This window comes from Engystomops pustulosus, chromosome 3, assembly GCF_040894005.1.
Source record: "Engystomops pustulosus chromosome 3, aEngPut4.maternal, whole genome shotgun sequence".
Taxonomy (NCBI): domain Eukaryota; kingdom Metazoa; phylum Chordata; class Amphibia; order Anura; family Leptodactylidae; genus Engystomops; species Engystomops pustulosus.
In genome coordinates this window covers 92,929,765-92,941,598 of record NC_092413.1, presented here as the reverse complement: position 1 = coordinate 92,941,598, position 11,834 = coordinate 92,929,765, and the positions used below count along the sequence as shown (strand labels likewise).

At 42.3% G+C, this 11,834-nt stretch overlaps 1 protein-coding gene across 10 annotated transcripts in view; it reads right to left on the bottom strand.

The window, feature by feature from the left end:
- Window position 1: 1 nt before the first annotated feature.
- MAP7 (microtubule associated protein 7) overlaps window positions 2-11,834 on the bottom strand; it is an 84,754-nt gene continuing 72,921 nt past the window's right edge. For 8 of the 10 annotated variants that reach the window (XM_072141452.1, XM_072141450.1, XM_072141447.1 and 5 more), the window contains 9 exons: window positions 11,122-11,375; window positions 8,666-8,846; window positions 6,690-6,882; window positions 5,943-6,023; window positions 5,420-5,470; window positions 5,274-5,325; window positions 3,392-3,518; window positions 3,107-3,303; window positions 2-1,323 (listed from right to left, as the gene is read on the bottom strand). In XM_072141452.1, the coding sequence (XP_071997553.1) occupies window positions 1,313-1,323; window positions 3,107-3,303; window positions 3,392-3,518; window positions 5,274-5,325; window positions 5,420-5,470; window positions 5,943-6,023; window positions 6,690-6,882; window positions 8,666-8,846; window positions 11,122-11,375 (1,147 nt within the window). In that variant the 3' untranslated portion in view covers window positions 2-1,312. The remainder of the gene's footprint in view (window positions 1,324-3,106; window positions 3,304-3,391; window positions 3,519-5,273; window positions 5,326-5,419; window positions 5,471-5,942; window positions 6,024-6,689; window positions 6,883-8,665; window positions 8,847-11,121; window positions 11,376-11,834) is intronic. The other 2 variants (XM_072141449.1, XM_072141448.1) reach the window with 2 other exon arrangements.

Sequence of the window (11,834 nt, the reverse complement as noted above, 5' to 3'; positions counted from 1 at the left end):
ATTAAAATTACTGCAAACATATTTATTAATGACATGCTATATAGAGTAAAAGAAAAACTACATGATTTCAGCATTAAATATAATGTCTATGTACATGAAAAGGACAAACAAAAGCCAAACCAAATTCACTCTATGACCCTGTGTATAAAAGGTGAGCCCTAGTGTTTTTTTTCATATATTCATCATAAAGATATTAACTCAATTTATTATTACATATTAGAATTAAGGATTCTTTAGTGTACAAACCCTGTAGCCAAAAGAGTGCTCTAAGCTGAAGGTGCCCCTATCTGGTGCTTGGCTGGGTGGGTCTGTGTGTGCCATCTCAGACATCAACCACCAGCAAAGGGCATCTTTAGGTTAAAGATTTAGAATATTTATAGTGGATTATTACTCTTTTAAAGTGCACAATTACAGACCTTCAGCCAACAGACAAAACATCAACATTCAAATGAGAAAGTGTGTGAGACAAGTGGAGACACCATTACCAACAAGTAAAAATGATAATTCAATATTTTCTGCTCTGAAACGAGCAAAGTTATACTAATTACTTCTTTCTATCCACCCATAAATGTATAGACTCTTCCATTTGTGTATAAGAATTTAGTAAGGCAAAGAAACATATATAATCAAGCAGACATACTTACAATATAGATATTTTTCTTTTAAACTTTTGTTATTGTACAACAAATATTCAAGTATGGTAAAATCAGGTATAATTTTACTTTGGGGGTATTGGGTAAATGAAAAATAAAAAAAAATAAAATAATTGTAGCTACTAAATTTGTACTTGTTAATCAGATTACGATCATGTCAACCAAGCGATGAGATGAGTACTTACAAGTCAGAGAATCTGATACAGTAGCCTATACATTAAAGCCCCTTTAAATGGAGTTCTCAGCAATAATATTTAAACCACCTGGCTTAAATGACACCGCTCCCTAGCCCTACATGTAGAGCTATGAGGGTATTTTCAAGTATTAAACATATACAGTGTAAAAGATTATCAGGTTAAACAATTTACGTTTAAAACTGGGTACTCCCCCAAAAAGTTTCACAATCCACCTCAACACTTCCAGGTTTTTTTTCTTCCGTTCAGTTAGGTAAAAACTTCAGAATAAAACATGCGCAGGCAGCACAATTTTATGGAAAAGGCTGCTTAACGCCCTCCTGTCCATATTACCCTAGAGCTGCAGTCCGGATGCTGGTAAGAATTCCGTCTGAGTAAGAAATGTCCCAAAAATTCAAAAACAATATTCCAGTTTTGATTTTCAGACAAATTCCTGGGGCTTTCAGACATTTCTAAACCTCAGTTTCAAATGACCTCTGGAAATTAAAAGAAAAAGAAAATATGTGCAAAGAAATCACAAAGATTTGTTTCAAAGTTTTCTTGTGCTACTCAATGCTATGACAGGACTAAAAATTTAACTGCATATGTTATTATTCTAAATGCAAATATCTACAAAGTATTTTGCATCAGTATTTATATGCCAACACCAACAGTGGATCCAAATTTTTACACAGGAGTACAACTCTTTACATTATACTTCCTCTCTGCTCCTGGTTTTGGCATAAAAATGCTGATGCAAAATACTGCTGTCTAAACATAGCATTAAAGAAAATCTACAATTTGATTTCATGCATTATAAACCAAACATACCTTGAATGCCCTAGGAAGCTTCAAGTGTAATGTGTTTATGGGGTAGCCAGCAGCACCCAGCTTTCCCAAGGTCCTGAATTGTTTTTTCAGCAAAACCACTCAGCTCAGGGATTAAACAAAATATGCTTCAGCATCAGTATAGCTACAGCAGTCTCAAGGTGTGTTTGGGTTATAACACATGAAATCTAATGCTAGATTTCCTTTAAATTATGTGAAAACATGTCTCACTTATAGAGCAAACTAAACACTTTGCTCGGTTGCAATGTAAATTTAGGACCACATGCAGTAAACCTCGATCCCAACAGTTAACCTGTTACGTGCCCCGGTCAAACCCGACCGCAGAACCTAACTTACCATTCCATGGGCCCCGCCATCTTGGATGGCCAATCAGTGGGAGGCATCTTACATACCTTAACATTTTTGGCCAAAGAGGCAGTGGTCAGGAAGTTTTTATGGTCTCATGAGTTTCTAATATGCACCCACAGTGCTGACCCTCGTTTCATCAGCCTGTCCTCTGTCAGCATAGGGGCCCGGGGTTGTGATCTCATATTCCTTGATTGTCCTACCACTGTAGAGATCCCAAGGTGTGCTTCCATCCTACGGACTCACCTTAGGAAATTAACTTTCATTTTGCCCATTAGATATGTGCACCAAGGGCAGAATTTCCTTTTCTTTTGGCTCAGTTCTAGCTACTCTCCCATCTGTGAGTCTTCCAACCTCCTCATCCTTCCCTCTTTCTTTGCTATTTCCTCCTAGCCCCTTCTTTTTGCAGACACTCCTGTCCTGCCTCACCCAGATGCAGTGGAAGTATTGGAGCTCCTTGCCCCAACACCCCACAATCTATGTTACATTGCAGATTTTTATAAGATGTAAAAATGGGTCAGACATATCCCTGGGGGACTCTTCACAAACTACGATCCTGTACTATCCTGGTTTTCCTCCTGGGCTTTGGCAGACAGTATTCTTGGCAACGGCTAGCCTCCGGGCGTTTCAGAGCCTGTCACTTTATAGTAGATGGCGATTGGTGCAGGGTGGAGGCCCTGGTAGCTCCGCCCAATCTTCCTCGGGCAACTCCCTGGCAGGGGTTACAACTTTTCCACATTGTGAACTCGTGGGCAGCCGCCTCAAGCAGGGGGAGGAGATGGGAGGGATAACAGCGATTACATCACTTTCTCTCTCTCCATGTGACCAGCCTCATTTACATAATAAAAAGATGATTTTACAATGATTAATGTATGAATTGACTAGATAAGGGCTGGGCTGGGCTGGTACTGGGATCCTTGTGAGCTGCTCCAACAGGTAGTGGTGACAGGACTAGTGACAGAGACCCCATGACAGGTGTCCTTTAAAGAGGATGTCTTTTTCACAACAGTTTTGGTTGCAGTTCAATTATTTATTAATGTTAGTATTACCGTAATTCTACAAAACAGACGGATATTATTACTGTACCTGCTGTTTGTGGTGTTTGCACATTATCAACTTCAAAAGCGATAAGTGGATTCAGAGGCGGAAGTCCTTCCATACTGTTCCCTTCATTGTTTAGAGATTCAAGTTTCATTGGTTTAGATCCAAGTGGTATATTTATAATCTCTTCAAAATTATTATTCGGTGTACGTAAACCATTTTCATTTGGTTGCTGCTCTTTGCTAAAAGCCAGAAAGACATTTTATGTCAAATACAGGAATACAGAAACAAACTATTCAAAAGTTCTAAATTGAGAAAATCAACATTTACCTATTGATAGGTAAATCTGGGGAAAATGTTACAATCCGTGGAGAGTGTGCAATTGATTCTCCATTTTCTGCATTGCTTTGGAGAAATGCTGATGACTGCTCCTCGTTTAAGGTCGTAGGTGTAACTGCTAAGGAGATAATGAACAGATATATATTTATATATACATACACATATACAATGGTTTTATGGATCGGTCAATAAAAAAACCTCTGACCTTTAGAAGGTTGTTTCTTTTTTTTTTCAACCCTTCCAAACAAGTCACACTTCAGTCTAGCATGTCATGAACATTAAAGGGGTTTTCCCACGAAATAAACTTCTCAAATTTTAATCCCCTGGTGATGTTTACACATTAAAGATAATTTTCAACCCATTATTTTACAATTTTACTCAGTTTTATTGCTGTTTTAATTCCTATAACTCAGTGATAGAGCAAAATTCCAGAGTGGAAGCAGAGCCTCTCTAAGCAGACACTTCATGATTCCTCTAGTGCTGCGTGAGATGTCATGTGCTGACAATGTGCTTAGATTATCAGGGTACAGATTTATCTACACTTTTATTTAGTTTCTGGACATTCTACTAGTATCTACTAGTATACGCATAGAAAAAGAAAGAGGAGACCGATCAGAGACGAGAGATGATGAGATGGATATAACACAATGACATTCTCAGCTCTGTTCCCTCAATCAACAAAACACTCTGCTATGCTATAAAGACCATATCTCTGCTATAAAGACCTTATCTGTCTGTAGCTTGTAGAGTAAGTCTCTGCACACTGTTGCTTGCCAGCAGGAAGTGCCTGTGTCTGAGCTGGTCTTGTAATGCAGGAGGAGGCAGAGGCAGAGAGCACTGAAGCCGTGCAAACAAGAGAAGGTATTCATGAGAAGAAGCTGACCATAGTCAGAAAATTTACAGTCATATCCAGGGACAACTAAAATTGTAAAACATAAGGACTATATAGGTTGGAATTATTTCTGTGAAATGCTGTATTTTTGTTCAGTGAATTCGTTTTTTTTTTTTTTTTTATTAATAGATTCCAAATTAATTGTAAATGTCTTATATATTCTTTCCAAGATAGACATGCAGCAACAATTGCTCTCCAAGATCTTGGCTGATATTGGTATGACCAAACTCCACAGAACTGCCAATACTTCAGCCTTTAAAAAGGTGGTCTTCACTTGCTCTTGATCGATTATAAAAAAGCATTTGTTTAGCAACATCTGAATGCTACTTTTCCACTTAATTTCTATGGAAGCATGTAAAATATGTATTCAAAACATCACAACTGCATTTGGCATGGCGAGCTGAACTCTCTGCATATACAGCGGGTGACGGCTGTATAACACATGCTGACGCGCGCCTATTACTGCCGCGGTCGATGCTAACTTTTACATGGGAGCCGCGGCACCTAACTTACCTTTACATGGGAGCCGCCATCTTGGATGGCCGATCGCCGCCCCCTGTGACGTCATCGGAGGGCGGCGATCTGTTGGCATGGCAGCCCACAGTCTCATTGAGACTCGCAGGCTTCCCATGTGCAATGATCTCTAATAGCCAGCAGATGGCTATTAGAGATCATTTTGAAGGTGGGGAGTGAAAAATAAAAATGCAAAAATGAAAAAGGGCCACGTCCTTAAGGTGTTAAATAATGACACAGTGTAATTTATCACATGTTCATCTGAGGTTGTAATTACCAATTTTTAAAACCTTTTAAAGACCAGACTTTTTTTTCCATGTCCCATTACTTAAAACCATAAAATTCAAAGAGGATGGGCTTTCTTTTTCTCATGACTGTACATATACAGAGAACTATAGGAATACATAGTTTTTTTAGTTTATTTTAACACTGGTGGCTTGAAGACTTGTTCCTAGAAATCCTCCATACCTGTGTTTTCCACTGGTTTTGACACCTCTCCATTTTTCTGAACAGTGGGTTGCTAAAAATAAAAAGACATTTTATTTAAAAGTCAATTAATATGGAGTCATATGTTACAGATATGTAGGGTTTGTCATCACATTTTATACTAGTACCTTGTCTACACCTTCACTGCGTCTTGTTCGCTTCATAATCTCTTCCAGTCTCTGTGTATAAGAAAATATAAGAAAAAAATGTAGTTTTGCCGATCTCATGAGATGATCATACAATTGTCTATTTCTTAAAGAGCAACTCTGGAGGGAATCTGACAATATAATTTGTATAAAATCCTTATGATACCAAACAGAATGAGGTCTATATTGTGTTGCTCCCCTTCATCTATCCAGAGTATTTGTGTTTTTTCTTAGCGGAAGTTGTCAGAAATCTTGCAGAGATGCTCAAATTACGTGGAGTGTAACGTCATTCTTTTTTTACTCTAGAACTTCCCTTACTTTTCATAATGCTCTGTGTTCCATCATGAAGGAGCTAAGCAGCCAATAAAATAGTTTTGCTTACAAAAGTCTTGATGACACATGACAAGTTTTAAAGAAAAAAATATTCCAGGAGGAGGAAAAGTGAGAAGGGAAAATTTTGTTGAAAAGTTCGCTTGCATTTAAATAAAAAAAAAAAAACGGTTACCTTCTTCCTCTCTGAGCGCTCCTGCTCTTCTTTTTGGAAATGCTTTTCCCGCTCTAACCGAATGCGGTCAGCCTCTTCTTTCTAGATTGTTTAGAATAAAAGGCAGTCATAAGTCACAAGTTCTATAGCAGAGTCACTCAATGTACTGCTCTACAAAGCTATAACCAGATCAGACCACGTTCTTAAAAATTGGTGTTTATGGCTTTATCTTTCTGTATTAGGGTTACCATACACATTAAATTCAAGTCTGCCTCAATTTCTGGTTTTGTCAGAAACCACCATCTGTTGTGTGCTGGAAGTTCAGACAACCTTTGTTTGTCAGGATTTATGCAAGGAGCCTTTATTTAATGAGAGACATGAAACAAATGCATTGTGGGTTCTGATTAGAATAGAAACTTCGAGAATAGTGGTCAGCTAAATATGCATTTGGACAAAGATTGATGGTGTATGGTCACATGTAGAGCGTGGGGGTGAAAATTAAGAAAACGGCAGGACGTCACCACAACAACTTCTAAATGAAGATGGGTAAAAAAATGAATTCTTTTTTTATTTTAGTGTACTTAAAAGAAATTATCTTGATAATATGTTTACATTAAGACATACCTTTTACAGCTATTTATTTAATTTGTTTTAATGCTACAATATATATATATATATATATATTATATATATCAATTTGTGCCAAATAATTAAAGAAGGTGAAATCATGGCCCTGGCTATGTTTCCCTCAAGTGCCTTGAGACTTACCTGCTTCTGAAGACGTTCTGCTTCCTCCCGCTCCCTCTGCTCCTTTTCCTCCGCTTGTTGTTTCTGCAGCTCTTCCTTCTCCTGACGCTCCTTTTCCTCCTTTTCTTTTCGTTCTGTCTCCTGTCGCTTTGCCTCCTCCTCTCGGCGAGCTCTTTCCATGGCTTGTCTTTGGGCGATCTCCTCCTTCTTCCTCCTGGTATTAGTTATTATTAGTATTAATACAAAGCTAGTTACCGTATATACTCGAGTATAAGCCGACCCGAGTATAAGCCGAGGCCCCTAATTTTACCACCAAAAACTGTGAAAACCTATTGACTCGAGTATAAGCCGAGGGTGGGAAATGCATTGATCACAGCCTCTCCAGTATGTAGCCAGCCAGCCCCGGCCCCAGTGTATATAGCCAGCCAGCCCCGGCCCCAGTGTATATAGCCAGCCAGCCCCGGCCCCAGTGTATATAGCCAGCCAGCCCCGGCCCCAGTGTATATAGCCAGCCAGCCCCGGCCCCAGTGTATATAGCCAGCCAGCCCCGGCCCCAGTGTATATAGCCAGCCAGCCCCGGCCCCAGTGTATATAGCCAGCCAGCCCCGGCCCCAGTGTATATAGCCAGCCAGCCCCGGCCCCAGTGTATATAGCCAGCCAGCCCCGGCCCCAGTGTATATAGCCAGCCAGCCCCGGCCCCAGTGTATATAGCCAGCCAGCCCCGGCCCCAGTGTATATAGCCAGCCAGCCCCGGCCCCAGTGTATATAGCCTGCCAGCCCCGGCCCCAGTGTATATAGCCTGCCAGCCCCGGCCCCAGTGTATATAGCCTGCCAGCCCCGGCCCCAGTGTATATAGCCTGCCAGCCCCGGCCCCAGTGTATATAGCCTGCCAGCCCCGGCCCCAGTGTATATAGCCTGCCAGCCCCGGCCCCAGTGTATATAGCCTGCCAGCCCCGGCCCCAGTGTATATAGCCTGCCAGCCCCGGCCCCAGTGTATATAGCCTGCCAGCCCCGGCCCCAGTGTATATAGCCTGCCAGCCCCGGCCCCAGTGTATATAGCCTGCCAGCCCCGGCCCCAGTGTATATAGCCTGCCAGCCCCGGCCCCAGTGTATATAGCCTGCCAGCCCCGGCCCCAGTGTATATAGCCTGCCAGCCCCGGCCCCAGTGTATATAGCCTGCCAGCCCCGGCCCCAGTGTATATAGCCTGCCAGCCCCGGCCCCAGTGTATATAGCCTGCCAGCCCCGGCCCCAGTGTATATAGCCTGCCAGCCCCGGCCCCAGTGTATATAGCCTGCCAGCCCCGGCCCCAGTGTATATAGCCTGCCAGCCCCGGCCCCAGTGTATATAGCCTGCCAGCCCCGGCCCCAGTGTATATAGCCTGCCAGCCCCGGCCCCAGTGTATATAGCCTGCCAGCCCCGGCCCCAGTGTATATAGCCTGCCAGCCCCGGCCCCAGTGTATATAGCCTGCCAGCCCCGGCCCCAGTGTATATAGCCTGCCAGCCCCGGCCCCAGTGTATATAGCCTGCCAGCCCCGGCCCCAGTGTATATAGCCTGCCAGCCCCGGCCCCAGTGTATATAGCCTGCCAGCCCCGGCCCCAGTGTATATAGCCTGCCAGCCCCGGCCCCAGTGTATATAGCCTGCCAGCCCCGGCCCCAGTGTATATAGCCTGCCAGCCCCGGCCCCAGTGTATATAGCCTGCCAGCCCCGGCCCCAGTGTATATAGCCTGCCAGCCCCGGCCCCAGTGTATATAGCCCCCCCCCCCTTCCCCGTCGTGCAGCACAACAATACCGGATGGATCGCACAGAAGATCTACGGGTGCCACCAGAAAGGCGAGTTTTTATTTATTTTTTTGACTCGAGTATAAGCCGAGTTTGGGGTTTTCAGCACATTTTTTGTGCTGAAAAACTAGGCTTATACTCGAGTATATAAGGTAAATCCTGCCTACATATCCTTCAAAAATACAGTTGTTCCCATCATGCAATCCATATTTTACCGTTCTTCCTCTTCCCTTTCTCTCTTCTCTTGCTCTTCCCGCTCTCTTAGTTCTCGAGCAAGCTTTCTCTTCTCGGCAAGAATTCTGGTAGCTTCCCCTGGATCAGTGGTTCCAGCAAATGGCTTGTTTGTCACACTAGGTGATGATAGAACTGGTGTTGATGGCAATGATGATGCCCCTACTTAAAAAAAGGAAGATAATAATGAAAAAAAAAAAAAAAGAAAATCTCGCACTAATTAGTTAAGTAACAAGATAACTTTTAAATCTTGAATGCATGACAAAAATAATTACTCCACAGTACTCCAAAATAACCTTCTGAAATCCAAAAATATTTTGTTGCAGCTTTGTACATATATTTGTGTGACCTTTCGGAGTCTTTATCAAACACAAGTTCCGCTGGATGAAGGGGACATTGGTAAAGAAGGGCAGGGTTAGGAATCTAAGCACCTGTGAGGAGGTGGAGGGGAGCCTGTCTGCTTAGGCGAGTTCCCCCACCTCACTACTGCATGGACGCACCTCTGCTGGATTAATGGGGAGCGCTGTGAGTATGCAAGTTTATTTTTTTTCATACGGCGAGAGGCTGCAGGGCATTTCATTAGCAGGGGGGACTGGCTGCAGGGCATTTCATCATTAAGGGGTGTTGGTTGCAGTTCATTTCATTGTTAGGCGGCCTGAAAGGCATTTCATTACTAGGGCAGGCTGTGACCAATGCATTTCCTACCCTAGTCTTATACTGGAGTATACAGTTATTTGTGGAAAAATTAGGGGCCTCGGCTTATACTCGGGTCGACTTGTACTCAAATAGATACAGTAGATTACCATATATACTCGAGTATAAGCCAAGGCCCCTAATTTTACCACAAAAACCTGGGAAAACATATTGACTCGAGTATAAGCCGAGGGTGGGAAATGCATTGGTCACAGCCTCCCCATTATATAGCCTGCCGAACCCTGCCCCATAGTATATAGCCAGCACCTGCCCCCCAGTATATAGCCTGCCAGCCCAAAACCCCCCAGTATATAGCCAGAAGCGGGGAAGTTTTGATACATATTTTTTTACCCGAGTATAAGCTGAGTTTGGGTTTTCAGCATTTTTTTGTGCTGAAAAACTAGGCTTATGCTCGAGTATATATGGTATGTTATTGCTATTAACCACAACATCTAAAGTGTTAAACAATTGAAGGCCAACGTTTTTAGTCCTAAACTAGTTCCAGATGCCAAGGCTATTTACAATAGAATCAGCAGTGCAGGACTCATTGCACAGTGATCCTCCTCTTGGATGTGAGAGGCTTATAATGGTGCCAATGAAAACCAATATATATATATTCTGAGAGTTTGCGACTCATCGAACAGTGTATTCATGAACATATCTCCAGCACATAGCTATATACCTCTAGCACAGTAGCTCAAGTCATCAACAAGCTCCAATGCACAGATGCATCTGTAGTAGATCACATTATTTAAAATGGTTTTGCTCTATACTGTCTAACGAAAGTCAAAAGGAATAAAGGCCTATGGATATGTTTCACTCACCTGGTTGAAGAACAAACTTACACTAAAAGCAAAGTAGTGAAAATGCTTTCTGGGAGGAACAACCATTTTGCCCTTTATGCCATTTATCCTTTCTTCGGACCATAACACAGCTTGACAATGCATGGCAACAAGATTTCTGCAGCTGTAGCTGTTTGGCCAACTCTTATCACCCCCATAATATACATGTTTACTTGGCAGAACATAAATATTCATTTCAGACAAAGACCCTGGCAGGGTTTACACTGGGAAAAGGGGGAATCCAACAAGTTCTGGCTGTCATCAACACATTAGGTCATCTTGGGAACCAACCAAAAATGAGGTGAGCTGCAGAATAAGTCTATTGGTAGCTCAAGTTTAAATTCACATTTAGAATATTGCTGTTTCTGTTTACCGAATTGTACACAAGATCTGGACTGTAAAAGTAGAGGTCTGCCATAAATAAGTGCAGCTAATATATAAAGAGGTTAAATCCCCAAAATAGATAGTGACAAGTCACTGTTTAAAAGGAACTTGTCACCAGATTCAATGACAGGTTCATTGTTTTTAGCTAAAAAATGCATAGTCTCTATGCCCAGAAATGAACTGGCATCGCTCTCATCACTCCCTTTGGCTTACCACCTCTTTGGCTTGGCTTGGCTTTGCCAAAGGCATGTGACCAAAAGCTGCTTCTTCTGGCATGGTGTCAGATAGGTCTAAATATTACATTTTAAGGGGATAGGAACTATTCATTTCCTGCTGAAAATAGTGAGAGACTTCTGGATTCTTAAGTAGGAAAACTACATTTTCTATGAAAATTTTTTTGATGGAGGCCTCAACACCCCCATCCTATGCTCATTACTCATCCTATTCATTTGCAGCATAAATACTGAAGTATCTAAAAAAATCCCACATTTGGAGCCAGAGCCAAGAGAATATCCATGTACCTTGTTTAGTTTCAGTAGTGACGGGGCTTGGAGTCCGGGGCCTTTCTTCTGCAATTGATGCTGGTAGATCTTTCTCCTCTACACTCTCCTTTTTGTCGGTATTAGGTGGGATTTCTTCCTGCTTCTTCTTGGTCTCCTCCTTGTCTTTTTTTACTGGTCGGACATTTCCTGGAGAGAGTGGACGTTGAGGGCTGGCGGCTGCCTTAATGGAGACGTTTACAATAGCTGATACTGGCCTAGGTGATGATTTATGGCTGTGATAAAAACAAAGACATCCTGGAGTTAGCACCATCACATTGGCTGTATTTAAGAACTTACAAATAAGTCTATGCCTCTGAAGACAATATAGCATGTATCTTTGTTTTTTCCTTCAACCTTTTTAATAGTCACTTAAAAATACATGAGTATATTGCCTTCAGTCTGTTAAGCATGAACACACTCACTGACAAAATAAATGTATCCAGATATTTAATACATTATACGAGTGGTCCGATAAGACACCTAGCTCTGGGGGGCTGCTTTTGGGTAGTGTATCTCCTGGAGGGAGAGATAGTTTCTAAAAAAATTGCCAGGCATTTCCATGCTCTTCTTACCTAGCTTGTTGAAAATTTTGTCAACAGTCGCTACACAAGAGACACACACTCCTTAAACCGGCTCCCTATGTTCCAGATGGACCACCAGTTGAAAATGACTTCTCAATCCGGTGAGAAGTG